This window comes from Carassius gibelio, chromosome A19 (assembly GCF_023724105.1).
Source record: "Carassius gibelio isolate Cgi1373 ecotype wild population from Czech Republic chromosome A19, carGib1.2-hapl.c, whole genome shotgun sequence".
Classification (NCBI taxonomy): Eukaryota; Metazoa; Chordata; class Actinopteri; order Cypriniformes; family Cyprinidae; genus Carassius; species Carassius gibelio.
The window spans coordinates 14,817,524-14,837,610 of NC_068389.1; the positions used below are offsets into that span (position 1 = coordinate 14,817,524).

The 20,087-nt window shown below is 42.1% G+C and overlaps 1 protein-coding gene across 1 annotated transcript in view; it reads left to right on the forward strand.

Annotated features, from left to right (window-relative positions):
• Positions 1 to 20,087, forward strand: part of LOC127935904 (disks large-associated protein 3-like) — a 141,834-nt gene that overhangs the window by 103,295 nt on the left and 18,452 nt on the right. Inside the window, exon 3 of the mRNA XM_052534122.1 lies at positions 17,788 to 18,890. Coding sequence (XP_052390082.1) covers positions 17,919 to 18,890 — 972 coding nt within the window. The 5' untranslated portion in view covers positions 17,788 to 17,918. The remainder of the gene's footprint in view (positions 1 to 17,787; positions 18,891 to 20,087) is intronic.

The following is a 20,087-nucleotide window of genomic DNA, read 5'->3' on the forward strand; positions in this document are numbered from 1 at the left end:
AACATTTTCTGTTATGTGCACCTCTAACCTCATAACATTGTAAAAATATATTTAATAGAAAGATACATGTACAATGAATATTTATTTACATTATACAGTTTTACATAATGTTTTTTTTTTTTTTTATAAATTTGAACATTTATTAAACTCAACTTGTTCATTCCATGAACCTAAAGATTCAAACCGTTCAAAACTTTTGATTTTAAATGAACCCTTTTATTTATCAAGGATGCAACATGAAAATGATCAAAAAAAAAAAAAAAAACAGTAAAGACTTTTACATTGATATATATATATATATATATATATATATATATATATATATATATATATATATATATATATATATATATATATATATATCAATGTAAAAGTGTGTGTGTGTATATATAATAATTTTGAAAGGATCATGAGACACTGCAGACTAGAATAATGGCTGCAAAAAAATTCAGCTTTGTCATCAAAAGATTAAAATATAAATCATTAATTGTAATAACATTTCACACTATTAATTTCAAATAAATGCAGCCTTGATGCATTTCAAAAACAATAATCATAATGACCCCAAACTTTTGAACATGTACATTAAATTGCCATTATTTTGGACTACATGAAGAAGGACTGTCAATGCAGATCCCATCTCCACCAGATATGCTCTGAAGCTTTTCTGTTTATTTATTCATGAGCAAATCGATGCTTTTGACTCCTGAGCATAATATTGTAATCTTTCATTAGAAACTAGAGAAGAAAGCATTCACATGGGCAACTAGTCACTTAAGGGAGATTATTATGTGTGTGTGTGGGCACAAGGGAAGGTCAAATTATCCCAGAAACAATGCCGGGAAAAGGACAAGAGAAGAAAAGTGGAACAGGTGGAGCTATTATGCAGATATTCTTGATTGAGTGTAGCAGAGAAGCAGTGACCTAGTTCTGTTAAAGGACTGATCATTTTGTGTGTGTGTGAGTCAATGTGCGCAGGTGTGGACATTAGCATGCATTTCACCATGTGTCTGTGTCTTTATAGTAGTTTCATAGATGTTCAGTAATCACATCCTCTCCAAAAGTTTCAAAATGCCAAACTTTAGTGTCTGCTCACTGCCACTGGCAATCACTCCCACTGTCAGATTGTAACTGGATTTCTTATGCTGACATGTGGAAACAGTTCTTCTTGTTCTCCATGAGGCTTAGAGGGCTGAGCACACCTCAAACGGCCTGCGTCCCTTAATAAATCTTCATTTTCTCTCTTAACACCAGCATTGTTCTCTCTAAGCTGCAAGCATGCACAGCCAAACACAACATGATATTGCTTCAGATAAGATGTGTTGGGAAAAGCTAGAGATTTTTTTTCAAAATGAATGGACCGAGTTTCAAATGGAGCACATCTGCAAGTCTTTTGATTTTCATTACTGAACTCAAGCTATCAGATATCTTTTGCATGGAAATAAGCAGCACTGATGAATTCATTGGGTAAACTGAGTTTTCCATTTTAATTATTATTACAAAAATCACAACAGCAACTGCAACTTTAATGCTCCTCCACTGCAATCCAGCCACCTGAATCAGCCCTCTAATGAGCTGAAAGTGCTTGACTAAACCATGTCTTGATATATGTGGTTATAATGATCTTTGCAACCATCGGATAATCATCACTTCTGCCATGATCAATAGACACAAGCATCTGTTTAAAGATTTTAAATGCAAATAGACTCATTTGCATAAGGAAGCAAATTCACACTGAAAATAATCGCAACGAGTTTGAATACTATACATTGATGTACATGTATCTTTTAAATGTTTGTAGTTTTTAAGATTGTGTGTTTTTGAAATAAGTCTCTTGTGCTCTTTGGTGCTCAAGGGACATCCAAGTTTTCACACAGAAATTATGATTCGTTAAAACATTTGCTCTAGAATTAACAGTGAATTTTGTGAAACCAAACTATAGATAATAGTAAAAAAAAAGTTAAATATAAATAAATAAAAACTATTTGTTAAGCCAATTTGTTTCAAATATATAATTTTTTTGAAAAGGAATTTCTAAATTAATAATAATCTGCATGCACCATCGTTAAAACTAAGGCAAGAACAAAAGATAAATACTTTTTCTTTGCAAATTAATTATTTGTGAAGTTATTAGTGAATAAGACATGCTTAATTTACAATATTACAAAATATTATTATGTTATTAATTTGGATAATGGGTGGTTTGTCTGGGTTTAAGATGCATGATTTTGTACTGGAATATATATATATATATATATATATATATATATATATATATATATATATATATATATATATATATATATATATATATATATATATATATATAGGCTATATTAATAAAGTGTTATTTAATATATTGTGTCGATGGTCAGAAAAATTAAAGGATCATTGACACAATGCTGTTGTATTACAGATATGACCTGCATTTCTAATTGTGTTCCGGTAAGCTGGGTCTGGTGTAATACTGATGTTTAAGTTAGTTATTTATCTGTCGTCTGTCAGCTCATTAATACAGTGGTCTGTCTGCTAATTAGATCACATTGAAATACCCTGTTGTTTCTGCTCTGTGACTCTGTTTTCAATCATGGTAATGTACAAATGCATGATGGCTTTTTACTCGCATTTTCATGTTCATCCATGCATCTATTGACTGTCGCTTTTCACACTGGACATCAGTGTTTAGTTTTTTCAGCAGTTATAGCTGCAAACACTGTGGCCATATAAAAAATGGTCTGTTGTTTGTCATGTCAATAAAGCACAGTAGTGAGGATGAGAGAGTGTCCGCCATCAGCGTCATCTTGGTGTACTTCACACAATGTGACAGATCTGAACTGCACGCCAGATATCTGTTGTCCCCCGCCTGAAGACAACAGATTGATATGAACAAGAATGATTACAAGGATTATCTGTCAGGCTGGTCATTAGCCAACTGAACCAGTTGTCGCAATTTATTTTTATTTAGATGGTATAACCGAGCTGTAGCTCTGGTAATTTGGCATGGCTGCCATGAAAGCAAATTGCAGCAATTATTTTACTGCAGTTATTCATTAATATACACTACTGGCATGTCTGAGCAACCACTGTTCATGTGTCTTTGTGTATGAGAGAATTAAAGATCACTTTGTAGCCATTTATATTGCAACTATATCTGATTTATTAGATGATATTATAGTTGTAAATACATTTATATATATTAAAATTATAAGACTAAAAGTTATTTTTTTTTATTAAATTACTATTTATTTATAAAATAGTATAGAATTGTCTGCCACTTATTTGTTGTGCTTTTTATTTATTTTACTGTCTTTAAAATATGAATAATTCTAATAAAATATAATTAATAAAAATGATTACAGGTTATAGTTTTCTGATTATACTTTACTTAAAATAAATTATAAGGTTCGGACTGACTGCTTCTAGACGGAGGGACGGACAGTTAGATAGATGAAAAATTCTGAGAGAAAGAGGTTTTCTTTTTTTTCTCACTCATACTTCCGGTTTCAGTAGGAAGAATATGTAGACAGGATATAAAACTGTTCATCAGACAATTTAATGGCGTCTTTAATGTGTTTTTTTTTTTTTTTTGGTGAACCTCAACAATGCAGGCCTGGTTTTTACACCTTTGCGTTTGTGTCTTTTTGCTGTCGTTCAGTTCAGATAGATGAGGAGAAATTGACCGGTTCTATTTTCCCCCAAAAATGACCAACACTTGCCTGCCATTTCAGTTTCCTCTACTGCCAGCGTAAATACATCAGAAGACTCTGATCCAATACACAAGTGCAATCTCACATTCAATGAGCGTCCATCTCATGCTGTCTTTGCAGTTTTCTACCAACTTAACGGTCATACTTCAGTATGACTTCAAAGCCAAGCAGCTGCTTCCTGCACTGAAAGGACGATCTCCTTCAGCCTGACCAGCGGGACGCAATCAAACTGGCAAAAACCAATGCGAAATCATTATGAAAATGATCCCTGTTGTAGATGAAATAACCTAGTTAATGGTGTAGCCTAGCAACACACAGCTTTGGGTTAGCTTGTGAACATGTGTGCAGAAGAACATGCTTCCCTGGGCTTCGGCGGCATTGATGGCATAAATTTGAATAGCATAAGATGGTCCATTTCCATCCCCCACCGTCAGAGAGGTGATGTGGCTCAGAGTCCTCGTACGAGCACCGCTAAACCAGTGTTTGCTCAGTAAAGCAGTCAGTAAAAAGAGCAGAAAGCTGTTTAAATCCCTCTCAACCCTCTGTCCTACTCACAGTACTAATGGTGCATGGGCCCGTAACATGAATAATGAGCATAACATCCATTAACACATGAGCACCTGGGCTTATTGTACTCTCTGGGCTGGTGTGTGAGAGAGATAGAAATGAAAAGAATGACTGAGAGGATGAAAGAGAGGTTATGTTTGTATGAATATTCAACATCTCTGTACCAAAGCACAAACCTAGAACAGGCTATTAGATCAAAGAGAGTCAAAACGGGCCGCTCACGTGATTGTGGGCGAGTTCGATAGTCTCGTCACATCACGTACGCACAATAACATGCCTTTCTTTGCCATTTCGTGTCTTACGCTTTGCCGAGATTGTGATTTATTTCTCTTTGTAGCCACACTATGCTCATAAATATCAGCAGAAATGGATGATCCATCTACTGTAAGTTTGGTATCAACCACACATCTCCAAGTGGATGAGTGTGATATCTATCTCTGGTATTACCGATGCATGTTCCTGTTCATCCCCTCCACATCTTTTCACTGTACTCTCCCTCCATTTTCTCTATGCCTAGTTTTTGACCTTCCATTTTGTCCTTCAATGTCTCCGCTCTTCCCGTTTTTCTTCGGCAGCCTCGTCTTTTCTCTCTACCTCCCCGAGTGAGGGACCAGAGGGGGTTGGGCATGCACTCGCTCAACCCTTCCCCTATTTTCTCTGTTTATGTCTCTAGAAAGGAGGAATATGTTGTATTAGATATAGCATTTTTGAGAGGAAGGCACAAAATTAGTCATGTGAAATGGTGAGGCGTTAGACTACAGAGAAGCAGAAATGTTCACTTTTCTTCTCACTTTGATAGTCTGTCTGGAGAACGATTGATAAATTGCTCTATCCTCTCTCATATTGAGCTCCGGGCTGCCGATGACTTGAGGCACTGAAAGATGGAAAGGAGGAGGGGAGCTGCTAAAAAAGATGAATCAGTTCTTTTTGAACTTTTTTTCCCTCCTATTTTTAGATGTAAAATCTGCCAGAGGGTTTGATGAAACTGTTTACTTGGACTGCATTAAAGGAATATTCTGGGTTAAGTTTAGCTCAATCGACAGTGTTTGGAGTAGATTGTTGATCATCACTGAAATAGTTTTTCAACTGTTCCTCCTCTTCTTAAAAGAACGGTATTTGAAATCTTTTGTAAATGTCTTTACTGTCAAAAAAAAAAAAAAAAAAAAAATATATATATATATATATATATATATATATATTCAAAAAATTTAATAAAATAGCTGCTACATGTGAATAATAAGTGTGTTAACATGAATTTAGTCTGAAAATTCACGCTTCTCTATGTGACGTAACATTCAATTTGATCCAGTCCAAAACATCAAACCCTAAAATGTTTAAAACTTCTTTAACGGCTCAAATAATATACAGTTTTTAACACTTGAATTAATATACAGTATTTGGTTTTATAAAAAATTATAAGCTTCACAATTCTGCTTTCATGTCCTTCAAAAATCAGCTCCATTTGAGGACTTTACCATTACCTTAATGTTTGTTTTTCTTGTGGAAATGATGCCACAAATGCTATAGATGAAGCTCAGCTTGTATTGAATTTGTCCTTAACTCCAACATTCTCTTTCATACAAGAATAGGTCATGTGATTCTAGTCCTTTACCTTTTTGACCCTTAATTTCGATCACTCACAATTGTACCCATTTTAGAAAGGCCCTCTTCCTGGGAAGAACAGGATCTCAAAGCCTGTCCTTCTCAGGAGCAGGCAGCCTCACCTGTAGAGAAGGAGAAGAAAGAGCGGGAGACGCAACAGAGATATTGCCCTGAGGGTGTGAATTCTCATTTATCTGTTAGTGTCCATCTGGAGGTGAAGGATAGAGCTGGCTGGGGAAGGGATGAGGCAAGAGCTTATCCCTTTGCAAGGCGGGGATTTAGAGAGAAATCATATCAAAACCCTTCACCTGTGAGGAGTGTATGCGTGTAATGGTCTGTCTGAGTCCACACACAGGATACAAATGCTGTACTTGTGTGTGCACAGAATTGATGACTTCGGTCATCATTTACTCAGTCTGCATTTTCATCCAAACATAACCCTTTTCTTCTGTATACACTGTAAAGACTGCAGCAAGCGCTACCTTACAGAAATATTTCTACCTGATATAACCTGTAGATTCAGTTGTGTTGGTGTAACCTGATGTTTTTAGGCTGATTCGTTGATGTTAAATAATATTTTAAATTAAGTTCTCGAATAAAATCTATTCATGCTGATGTTACTGCATGCAGCAAATTTCTTAGACAATACAAAAAGTAGAATACCATGAAGAAAGTCACTCTTTTCAATAAAAAAGTGGCATTAAAGAAAATAAAGCCATTTTGTATTTTTATCATAATGGAGCTCAATAGATGACAACCCAGATCCTTATTTATTGTCATTATATGAAAAATTGTCAGTACATTTTATTGCATTTCTCATTTTGTGTTCTACATAAAAGGCCATTTAGGTTTAGAACAACATGATGATAAGTAAATGATGATGATTATTTGAATTTTGAGGTAAACTATTCCTTAAAATAATTTGTTCTTAAAACACTGTGATGTTTCCAGCCTAAATATCACTTGCTGGTCATTTACTGTAGCAGAATTGCAGTCAGAACTTGAAAACCAACACACGCTAATACCATTGTACCCATGCAAATGCTACTGGAATGTCAACCAGAATATACCCATTGTCTGCATTCCCTTGTCATTCTTTTTTTATCTCTATGGAGCTTATTTGCATTTTTCAATAGCTTGCTCTGTAAAGACCAGCTATATGTGACTTGAACGAGGTTATGAAAGCATGTTTCTCAATAAAATCTAATTCAAAATGTATGTAAAAGCTTGCAGTCCTTATAAAAGCTATTACAGGAAGAGAATATGTATGCACGACAGAAGGACTGAGCCACGAAATGCAGCTATGCATCCTTTTTTTTTTTTTTTTTTTTTTTTTTTTTTTACTCACCCAAGGGTTGGAATAACATTTCACTAACTAATCACTGATTGATTTGATGTCATATGAAAATTTCTCACATCCTCACAATATTCCACATAATACATCATAATTTCCATATATACCTCTTTATCCATAAATTCATTAATTCATCCAACCGTGCTTGTGAAAAGTGCATTTCCATGCAGAAATCATTGCTTTGCATGGCTTGGGGGTTTAAGGATGTTAGTGCACAGCCTTTGCTGTAAAAAAAAAAAAAAATAATAATAATTCTCCAGGGCAAATAATGACCATTGCTATGTTTTCCTCTCCTGTTCTGTCTCTCTATCTGCTTTTTATAGGCCTAAAGTGAATCCAATTTTCTCCTATCAGCTCTGCAATGTTCTCACATCCGTAATGACAACCTCCCAGTCCAATTACAGAAAATTAACAAAGCCTCGTTGAACAATTCTAAATATTTAACGAGAGATATCTCTACATGCTCTTAGGGCTGAATGGGGCCATCGCTGGGAACAAATGTGCATAAGGTTATGTGAGAATAAGATAACGTTCTGGAAAAGCCTGGGACATATCTGCTCTTTTGTATTAGCATGAATGATTTAGCAAAAGACACAATTGCTGGAGCTATTAATAGGACAGAGTGTGCATTCTTAGCTAGTAGTGCGGAAGTCTTACATCACTAGCATTGTCTCTGTGCTGAATTCAGTTTGATTTAAATGATGTTCACCAACACTGACGGCAGAATTTGGAATCTACACTCGTATATGTAATAAAGACCCATAGCAATGTGCTGCTGACTGATATTATTGTCATTATTTTCATGACTCGTAAACTGTATTATATCCTCTAATACTGGAGCCAGCTAACAAAATGTTTTTTTTTTGTTTTTTTTTTACAGACCTGGCAGCCCTCAGTCTGTTAACCCACACACTGATGCTATTATAACTGACCACATAAAAAGGATAGACTAATATTTTCATACTGTAGGATCCCAAAATAAAATACTGTACATATACTGACTACAGGTGCATCCCCAAAAATTTGAATATCGTGGGAAAGATATTTATTTTTTGTAATTTAATTTAAAAAAGCTAACTTATATTATATTCTAGATTCATTGCATACAAACTGAAATACTTAGTTTTTTTTTTTGGAGGCGATCAGCCTGTGGCACTGCTGAGGTGTTATTGAAGCCCAGGTTGCTTTGATAGCGGCCTTCAGCTCCTTTGTATTATTTGCCAGATGTTACTTATCTTCCTCTTCACAATACCCCATATCATATCTGCATTCGGATACAACGTTGATAAGACCGTTTTGGCCATCTTTTATTTTTCATAGTTATCACTGAACAAGAATGTTGTGTTAATTAATTTCTAAAATAACATTTATCATGCAAGCAGAGAGATGTCATGACAAACGTTCAGTGATAATTTGAACATGACTGAATCAATTCAATGCACACATTTTCATTACGCAGAACACTTAAAGCCTATGTTAAGTCTTATTGTTTAGTGAACTTCACTAAAAAAATGTGCCGCGCAAACCAGCTAAAGATAAAGATGCAAACATGTAGGACAAGTAGATAATGTATCCATATCTAAGTTGATTATTAGTCTACTCTTGAGAGAGAACGTTTTTTTTGAGAGACTGAGACGCACAGCGCGGCTGTTTGATTGGTGAGCGCGCTGTGCTTAATCCATTCATTCGTATTGTATCATAGCCTAAGGTTTAAATCATTGCCTTTTAAACATATACAAATAATAGACCGTGTATGATGTATTATTATAGGTGATATTACTCTTGCAAAGCTCTGATTTCTAAGAGATGCATAGAGATACAACAGCAATTCAGTGTTTGATTTGCACTCTTTTCATTCATAAAGTTTACATTCATTCACTTAACACTTGTGACTTTAGAGGTCTGTGTATAATATTGCACTGATCCCCTGACTCAACTGTTATCTAGCAAACTCCGGACTGTGCCAGCTTCACCCGAGTATTCAGGCAGAATTATTCAGAATTTATTTTTCTGTTATTCATTTATGTTATTCATTTATGAAGCCATTATATACATTATATATACTAATATATATATATATATATAGGTGGGCATAGATTAATTTTTTTAATCTAGATTAATCTCACTGTAATTAACATTAAGTCTTTGAGAACGGGTTTCTGAAGACAGGTGGTGCATTAGACCAGGGGCTGTTTCCTGTTTCCAAAATGCATCACAAAGTGCTTGAGAAAGCTGTAAACTAATTCCACATTGCACAAGGTGCAAACAACCTTACGCCTGTTTCACACATAATCCGTCTGCATTTTTTTTTTTTTTACGCACCGATGTTAACGGATTCCAGTGTTCATGCAGTTGCAGTCCGTCAGTGCGTTCCAGGAGCATTGCCTCTGCAGCAGTGCAGTGATGATCGTTCATGTAACGTTACCGAGTAGCGGACTGCAAACGCCTCATTGTATGAAAGCACAATGAGTATGAGTGGGTGCTGCTTCGGCATGTAACGCACATGGACTGCATACGCACTGCAGATGGATTATGTGTGAAACAGTATGCGTATGTAGGTATGTTTGCTGCATATAATGTACACACTCACCTAAAGGATTATTAGGAACACCATACTAATACTGTGTTTTATATATATATACAGTATTAGTATATATATATATACATACATACTTTACATACATACTTTTCACATACTTTTATTATTGATAAATTGTAAACATACTTTGATAAACATACTTTTATTATTGATAAATTGCTTATATGTTATTGATATTTTATATTTCATTCCTACACATTTTGTGCAAATATCTGTTTTCTTTAAATGGTTTGTCTTCAATTTGAATGCATGTCAGCTTAAAGGCTATAGAGCTATTATATTAGCTCTAGTACACTGGCCTAATTGCTGGAGAAGTGGTGGTGTTAGTTTGTGTTTAAATGTGAATGGAGGGTTCCATATGACTCCATATGGCTGGCTTTTGATTGTAAATAGGAAAGGCAGTAAGCTAAATAGTGAGAAAGGGACAGAAACACATACAGATAAACAGAGAAACAAATAAAGAGACCTTTACTAACTTTAAAGCAGCTGGTGATGAAACAGACAGACAGGCAACAGCCACATAAACCGGAGTGAAAGAAGTAGGTCAGAATGAGGGAGAAATGGAGAGAGAGAGAGAGAGATTGTCTGGAGAGACTCTGAGCTGGCAAGGAGAGGGAGAATGGAAATGATGGGACGGGTTTCATGCCCTCTCTTGTTTTCATCTGCATTTTCATCTCGGGTTCAGGGAGGAGATGGTGTGATGATGCCACGGGAGGCAAACAGGGGCCAGCTGGCACCTGAAGTGGTGTTGAGTGACATTGATTGACAGAAGCCTCTACTAAATTACAGGAAACACCAGACTCTGTGTTATTCATGCTGAGAGATGTGACAGCACCATGCAACTTGATGTACATTGTGAACATTTCAGTTCCTCTTCAGGAACTCGAGCTGCGTCAAAAGCGCTTTGGGGAACGCGCCCAGCGTGCGCGACTCTGAATATCATGTGAAATCAGACCAATGGAAGAGCGTGACGTCACCGGCGGAATGACGTAAGCGACCAGGAAGCTATAAAAGCACGTGCCACGCAGCTGGCGTCAGCTTCGCGTCTCTCAGCAAGCGCTCTGTGTGTGAATGTCAAACTGTTTGTCTGTGAGTCTTATTTACTGTTGTCTGTCCAGTTTAAGAGCTCCTAGACAATGCCCAAAAGCAAGGCGAAAGTTAAACACTCTGGCGATTCCAAATCGCGTTTTAGGCTGTGTGTTCCTCCCTGCCCAAGATATATAACGGGTGGGGATACACACAACCTTTGCGTGGTTTGCCTGGGTTCGAAGCACGCTGAGTCGGCTCTCGAGGGGGCCGACTGCCCGCACTGTGAGCGTATGTCGGTGCGGATGCTTCGTTCCCGGAGGGCCCTCTTCGAGGAGGGGGCCTTCGCCAGCGTTCCTCGGGGGGCTGGTCCCGCTTCTGCTGAGGCAGAACGGCGGCTGCACTCGTGGGGTTCGCAAGTGGATCTGGTGGAGGGAATGGAGACGGGCCAGTCCCTATCTCCTTCCACTTCTGCCAGATCCGGCACCCAATCCCTAGAGTCGGAAGCACGCTCAGCGGTTCCTTCCACTCAGGGAGAGGGGTCGACGCTCCGCCTCTCTTCCTCCGAGGAGGAGGTTGATGTGGAGTCGCTCGACAGGGATTCGCCACCCCACTCGCCGCAGTATGAGGAGCTCTTGGAGGTGGTTACTCGCGCGGTGGCCAAGTTAAACATCGATTGGCCCACCGAGAAAGCAGCTGAACCGCAGAGAAGCAAGCTTGATGAACGCTTCCTGCGCGCGAGTCAGCCACCTCCCAGCCGGGGCCTGCCATTCTTTCCCGACCTGCACGAAGAGATCTCCAGGTCGTGGAAACGCCTATTCTCGGCCCGCCTCTACATCCCCTCGTCAGACTACTATGGGAACGTAGTGGGGATGGGAGAGCGCGGTTATAGAGCGATGCCCCGGGTGGAACAGACGCTCGCGAGCTATCTGTCCCCCGGTGCGGCGTCGTCTCTAAAGGCCCCGGCGTTGCCCTCAAAGCCACTAAGAACAACATCGGCTTTGGTGGGCAAAGGGTATGCGGCAGCAGGTCAGGCTGGTGCGTGTCTGCACACCATGGCGGTGTTACAGGCGGTACCAAGCCGATCTGCTCAAGGAGCTAGATGAGGGAGAGGAGATCAAGTCCCATGACATCTCAGAGCTAAGAAGGACCGCTGATCTCTCCCTCCGCGCCACCAAGGAGACCGCTCGAGCGATTGGGCGGTCCATGGCAGCTATGCTGGCCGCGGAGAGGCACTTATGGTTGACCCTGTCCGATATGAAAGAGCGGGACAGGGTCTGCCTCATGGACGCCCCGATCCAGCCGACTGGCCTGTTCGGCGACGCAGTCAATTCTGTCGTCGACAGGTTTCAGGAGGCCCGCAAGCAAGCGGCGGCGTTCCATAAGTTCCTCCCTCGTCGCTCCCTCGGGGCATCTGGGCGGGAGATGCCCCAGCCGCTCCCTAGCTCCTCTTACCGCGAGGCCCAGAAGCAGAGCGTCGCCTCTCGTGCTCCTCCGCGTCGGGAACGAGAGTCTCGACGACGCTCTCGGCCGAGGACTTCCCAGCCCAAACAAGATCTCAGGGCGGTTATTGAAGCTAAGAAGTCCTCGGCCAAGAAACCCTGACGCCAACAACCCAGGGTTTCAGAGGGCAGCCTCTGCTGGGGTAGAGCGGTACACACCGCAGTACACGGTGCCCGTCTCCCCTCAGCGCCCTCTGGGGGCCGGTCTGCTAACCCTGCCAGTGTTCCATGGCGCAGCAGGTCCCAGCGAGCATCGCTCTCAGTATCTTCCGCCCGTGCGCGTAGCGGGGCTGAGACGCTCGCCGCCCCTGCGGGGGCCTCTTACACCAGAGATCAGTCTCGAGAGACTGATTCCCTTAGTAGATTATTTAGCAGCGTGGAAACTACTGCCAAATGTATCTCGATGGGTCCTGCACACAGTAGAAAAAGGCTACCGCATTCAGTTCGGCTCCGTGCCGCCAGTATTCAACGGGGTCGTTCAGACAGTAGTCGGCCTCAGGCAGGGTCTGGTTATGGAACAGGAAGTGAAAACCCTATTAGGGAAGGAGGCCATCGAGGTGGTCCCTCCTCAAGACAGGGAGTCCGGATTTTACAGCCGGTATTTCATAGTTCCCAAGAAGGATGGGGGGCTGCGTCCGATTATAGACTTGAGGGTCTTAAATCGTTCAGTTATGAGACTAAAATTCAGAATGCTCACAATCAAGCAAGTTGTAGCGCAGATCAGGTCCCAGGACTGGTTTGTCACAATAGATCTCAAAGACGCATATTTTCATATATCCATCCTTCCACATCACAGGAAGTTTCTGAGGTTCGCTTTCGGGGGCGAAGCTTACCAATATCGAGTACTTCCCTTCGGCCTTGCACTCTCACCCCGCACGTTCACAAAATGTGTAGACGCGGCTCTGGTCCCCCTGCGCATGCAGGGCATCCGCATTCTCAACTATATCGACGATTGGTTGATCTTAGCTCAGTCAGAGCAGGCTGCGGTTCGGCATCGAGATGTCGTCCTCGCACATATGGGGGAGCTGGGTTTGAGACTGAACGCCAAGAAGAGTGTACTTTCTCCGGTTCAGAGAACCACCTATCTAGGCGTAGTATGGGATTCGACCACGATGCAGGCACGATTGTCCCCTGCTCGTATCGAGTCGATCCGCATCTCAGTGGAGAGAGTCAAAGAAGGCCAGTCACTCACTGTCAAACAATTTCAGAGATTGTTGGGTCTGATGGCAGCTGCGTCCAACGTGATACCTCTTGGCCTGCTGTACATGAGGCCCCTGCAGTGGTGGCTCAAGACCAAGGGATTTTCCCCGAGGGGCAATCTACTTCGCACTATCAAGGTCACGCGGCGCTGCCTACGTGCCTTAGATGTATGGAAGAAACCTTGGTTCTTGAAACAGGGCCCGGTGCTGGGAGCTCTTTGTCGCCGTGTAACGCTAGCGACAGATGCATCCCTCACCGGTTGGGGTGCAGTCATGAGTGGCCACCCTGCCCGTGGTCTGTGGAGCGATCGCCATCGAACATGGCATATCAATTGTCTAGAAATGCTAGCAGTTTTTCGTGCACTGAAGCACTTCCTCCCAGACCTAAGGGGTCACCATGTGTTGGTGCGCACCGACAACACATCGGTGGTCTCCTATATCAACCACCAGGGAGGTCTGCGTTCGCGCCCTTTGTACAAGCTGGCGCACCAGATCCTGGTGTGGTCCCAGAGCAAACTCCTCTCACTAAGAGCAGTATATATTCCTGGGAAACAAAATGTGGGAGCAGACATACTGTCGAGGCAGGGGCCGAGGCCCGGGGAATGGAAACTTCACCCACAAGTAGTGAAGCAGATATGGAGAATATTTGGCAGGGCTCAAGTAGACCTATTTGCATCTCAAGAGACGTCTCAATGCCCCCTTTGGTTCTCTCTAGTTCATCCAGCTCCTCTGGGACTGGACGCTATGGTACAGACCTGGCCGAGGCTTCGTCTGTACGCATTTCCCCCTATTGCTCTGCTCCCGGGAGTTCTGGCGAGAGTGCGCCGGGACGGGGTCCGTCTGTTGTTAGTAGCCCCGTTCTGGCCGGGCCGAGTATGGTTCTCAGATCTAGTCTCGCTCCTCGACGGCTCTCCGTGGGAGATACCGATCAGGACAGACCTTCTCTCGCAGGCGCAGGGTACGATAATTCACCCTCGCCCGGAGTTGTGGAAGCTGTGGGTGTGGCCCCTGAGGGGGCACAACTTTTAGCAGCCGGTCTCTCAACCGAGGTTGTTGAGACCCTTCTCCAATCCAGAGCTCCCTCAACGAGGAAACTGTACGCCCTGAGGTGGAAACTCTTCACCTCATGGTGCAGAGACCGCCAGCTAGACCCAGCAAACTGCCCGATTGGTACAGTTCTGGAGTTTCTACAGGCTAGGCTCTCTGCAGGGTTGACCCACTCCACGCTGAAGGTTTACGTGGCGGCTATTGCGGCCTACCACGCCCTTCTCGATGGCCAGTTTTTGGGAAGACACCCCTTAGTTACACGTTTCCTCCGCGGTGCGCTGAGGCTGAAACCTCCAGTACGGTCCCGTATTCCCCCGTGGGACCTGGTCGTGGTGTTAGAGGCAGTGTGCAGACCCCCATTTGAACCTATTCAAGATATCTCAGACAGACATCTTACACTTAAAACCTCCTTTCTGTTGGCTATCACCTCTCTGCGGAGAGTAGGAGACCTTCAGGCCCTCTCTGTGGCCCCTACTTATCTTGAATTTGCACCAGGCATGACTAAAGCGTTCATATACCCTCGAGCGGGATATGTTCCTAAGGTTCCCTCTGTTACACCACAACCTGTCGTACTGCAGGCCTTCTGTCCTCCTCCCTTTCGGGAGCCCGACCAGGCGAAGCTAAATTGTATGTGTCCAGTTAGAGCGCTGGACGCATACGTCCACAGAGCTGCCCTGTGGAGAAAGACCGATCAATTGCTTGTATGCTACGGTCCCCCCAAGAGGGGTTTTCCTGCTTCTAAGCAGACTATCAGTCGTTGGATAGTCGAGGCTATCAACGCTTCCTATGAGTCCTCTGGTCGTCCCCCGCTGTCGGGAGCCAAGGCTCACTCTACTCGGGGTATGGCGGCCTCCAGGGCCTTCTTAGCAAGTGTATCCATGCTGGACATCTGCAACGCTGCGGGATGGTCCACGCCCTCCACGTTTGTCAGATTCTATGGCCTAGACATGCCAGTCACTCCAGGCACTTCAGTCCTCCTGACCTAAGCTGTGCTCTTCGGATACACACTAGGCAGGGGTTTGGTAGTCTGGCGGCGTTGGTACTCGTTCCCCAAAGCGCTTTTGACGCAGCTCGAGTTCCTGAAGAGGAACGTCTCTAGGTTACGTATGTAACCCTAGTTCCTCGAGGGAATGAGACGCTGCGTCTCGGAGCCATACCCCCGGCACCCCTGCCGGCGCTTGCTGGTACTCGAAGCTGACGCCAGCTGCGTGGCACGTGCTTTTATAGCTTCCTGGTCGCTTACGTCATTCCGCCGGTGACGTCACGCTCTTCCATTGGTCTGATTTCACATGATATTCAGAGTCGCGCACGCTGGGCGCGTTCCCCAAAGCGCTTTTGACGCAGCGTCTCGTTCCCTCGAGGAACTAGGGTTACATACGTAACCTAGAGACGTTTTTCACAAACACGCATGCATGCACACAAATACGTACACCCGCATCAGATACCCTCTGAAATCAAAAAGACATGTATGTGATATATTTATAACATTATGTTTAGAGCATTTTGCATCATCTTCTCTCACTCCTTTATTTATTTATTTTTAAAGGTATTATTATTATTATTATTATTATTATTATTATTATTATTATTATTATTATTGTGTTGAATGGGAATCCAGCAGTAACCAACTTATCAAAAAGGTCTAAATGAAATGTATTATAATTTGAATTTGTCTAATTTATTTCTAATTAGTTTTCATTTGTTTATTGCACATTAGTTTCAATCATTATTAGGTTTTGTTTTTAGTTTTTTTCTGAAATAACTTATTTAGCTTCTATCAAATTCCAGGTATATGGTATTATTTAAAAATGGTTAACATAAAATAATAATAATAAAAACAATGTAGTGTTATTGCTGTCTATAGAAGAAAAAAAAATTGGCCATATTTTAGTTTCTGTCTTTCCCAGTTATGTTAGTTTTTGTTTTTATTTCAGTTAACAAAAATATTTTCATCAAGTTTAACTAAACTGAAGTCTCTTTTTAAGTTTCATTTACATATTAAACATTAGTTTCCTTAATTAAGGTGCTTCAGGCACCACAGCAAGCAGTTTAGTTATGGTACTCAATGAAAACAAGCTTTAGTGTTTGATGAAGCACAAAATAAGTGGAAACTATGTGAAAATACAATACCACATTTATCAAAGGACCCCATAAGTTTACCAGAATTAGTAGATAATTTACAAAAGTTGTGTGTGAAAAACAAAGACACATTTATTTTGGATGGGATAGAAATTATAAAGGTCATTCATTTCTGTGAAGCACTAAGTGACTTCCTCAGGAAAAATAATGACCTCTCAATGCTGGTGTACAGCATTCGATATTTAACAAAAAAGTGAAGCACCACTCTGCTATTTTGAGCTCAGAGATCATGACACAAAGGATCAAGCTAGCTGTGCAAATTTAGCTCATTAAAAGTAATAGGCTAACGGATTTCCATCTAATGATCACCTCAACATCTGTCAGCAATAGCTTGTGTTTGGAAATGCCACCTGCTTCAACGACCAGGCTCACATAAATGGCAAACACCAGACAAGCACAAGCCATTTCGCTATCTTTCCTTTAAGGCTTTTGGCCCATTTTATCATTGAGATCGTAAAATGGGCACAGATTGTGTTGTGAAACAATAAGCAGATTTATTAGTCATGAACATGAACTAGATTAATGGTTGAATTAGCAGAAATGTGACTGAGCCAGTTGAACAGATTTTGAGAGATAGTCACTGTTTCACTCCAACAAAGAGTGATTCAAATTAAAGTAGCAAGTCATTTTGGCACAGCATTTGCCCTCCATCACTCATGTGTGTTCAGAGTCAATGACAGCTCTGCTACATTAGACATATTGAAGCGTGCTTGATCTGCATTGTTAGCTGTTTGTTTGTGGTGGTTATTAGAATACAAAACACCACATCGCTGAAAAGGAAAATTACACAATTTACTGAAAAATTTACCATTTATTGGTGGTTTGTTTCTTAAAGTTTTAAATTTAGTTCAGTTGACTTCCATAAAAGCTCGTATCAAATAAATAACAATACCTTCCTTCACATCATGCTTTTCGTATCTGAAAAGTCAAGGGACTTGTTGGTTTAGCGTGTTTTGAGAATGATGCTGATATTTAATGTACTGTACATTAACATTTGCTTATCGGTCTAATCAAAATGTACCCTTTTCTGTCCCTCTCTCTGTAGTTGACTCCGGCGCAACCCTGTCGCGCCCACAGCGCCCCCTCTCGGCCCGGACGGCCCACCATGCCCCGGCCAGGAAGGGCTATCAGGTGAGTCGCAGTCTGTCGCAACACTCCTCTGGGCCTTGCTACTGCATGCCTGAGGACTGCGACACTTCGCCGGACTACATGCACCACCCCGACCACTACCAGGGGCACAATGACCACCCCTACTACCCACCTGGTGGGCCACCTGAACCATCTGCCATGGTCCCATCTGGTGGAGGCACCTTCCCTCGCTCACACCCTAGTCAGCCACAGCCCTACGACTCGACGTGTGAAGAGTGTTTAACCTCGGCAGGGCACGGCCATGGTCATGGTGGAAAGATGCAGCGTATCCCACCAAACCTTCTGGATCAGTTTGAGAAACAGTTGCCCTTCCACCCAGATGGCTTCCACACCTTGCAGTACCAACGTACGCCCAGCGGGGAACAACGCAGCGAGAGTCCAAGTCGTATACGACATCTGGTGAATTCGGTCCAACGTCTCTTTGCCAAATCACATTCGCTGGAGACGCCCTCTAAACGAGAGTTTAATGGCACCCGTGGGGGAGAGTACCGGGACAGAGATAGGGGGCACCGCAGCAGTGGCGAGGAAAGTGGTGGACATCATTATTCCGGAACACACCAGTCGCGCTCAGCTCGTCGGAACAAGAGTCGAGAACGAAGTAAGAGCGGAGACTCCCGCCATGAGTCTCGAAGCTCCCGCCACCGCAGCAAAACAGCTGGATGGTGGAGCTCCGATGACAACCTGGACAGCGACAGCAGCTTTCTGGTGGGTGCAGGCAGGGGGGGACGCAGGTATCCGACCGGACATGAGACCTTGGATGCTGCCATCCAGGAGCTTACCTTGAGGAAATCTAAGGGTCCACCTCCAGGAGAGTGCCTGGCTTGCAACAACATAGCCATGGCAGGGGACAGCGGACACTCTCTGAAGAGGAGCACATGGTCGGCCTTGACGGTCAGTCAGGCTAGAGAAGTCTATCCATCTTCCCGTGGAGGAGGATATGAGAAGGCATTGGTTCCTCTAGATCCCAAAATGAAGGAACGATCACTCCACTATCTGCAGGCAAGTGCAGGCAAATGTGTGTATGTGACGGGGTTGTGCTAAATTCAGAATTGAAGAATCTGCTTACTTAGCCTATCTATCTATCTATCTTGCTAGCTAGCTATCTAGCTACATATCTAACCAACCACCCCTCCCTATGGCCCTAAGGCACTGTGACTTCAATTCTGAATGGCATACAACCCCAGTATGTAAGTGAGACAAATTTTAACACCGTGAGCCCATTTTCCCATCAGTGCAGTGACCACAAATTGGCTCCTATGGAGATTTTAATATTTATGTGGCATCTCTGTTCTCAAATACAATCAGCCTGTTGTCTTTGTTGACTTGCAGATTCATTTAATTGTCAAAAGAATTAATCTGTCTGCAGAGATGGGGATCTGCACTAAATTACAATTTCTGTGTGTGAAAGAAAAAAATAACTTGATGATTATGTTTGTTATCAGTTGCTAGCTGTGAAGAATGGAGGCTGATTTCATTTCCAGCCTCTGTCAGCTTGGTGTGAATGGGTGAAAAACAACATCAAGAATACAGGAAAACAACACATTAACCCTTGGCCTTCACAAAGCACACTGTGAAACACTCGGAAACGCTGCTATTGATATCAGCTAGCTGTGCGCTCTATTTCTCCTACTCATCTGCTCAATTACACACACATCACTGACATCATAATTCAGCTTTTTTTGCTGTCATGTGCAGCTTCCTATATGGTTTACATAAAGCTATAAATGGTCAGCTGCATCACAAAACCATTGTTCTTACAACAATTTACCATGGTGTTACCAAGGGTATGCATAGTTTCCTAGTGGTGCTTGGAAAAACGGTGACTTTCTTTTGTTAAAAAACAACAACACAATGATACCATCACAGACCATGCTACTACCACAGTGCATTTTAAAAGAGGATATTAACTGTTGCTGGAAAAATTATTTCCAATATGTCTCTAACAATATATGCATTTAAAACGCAACTTCAGAAAACAAGTGAACAGTGACAACATGAACAATGACAATTGGAAGTCCTGTCCTGAGCTGTACTATATGCACTGTTGCTTCCTTGATAAATAAGCACCACATACTGTAATTTGACTCAATTATTGTTGAAAAGTGAAAGTGAAAGTTGAAAGTGAAGTGACATTCAGCCAAGTATGGTGACCCATACTCAGAATTTGTGCTCTGCATTTAACCCATCCGAAATGCA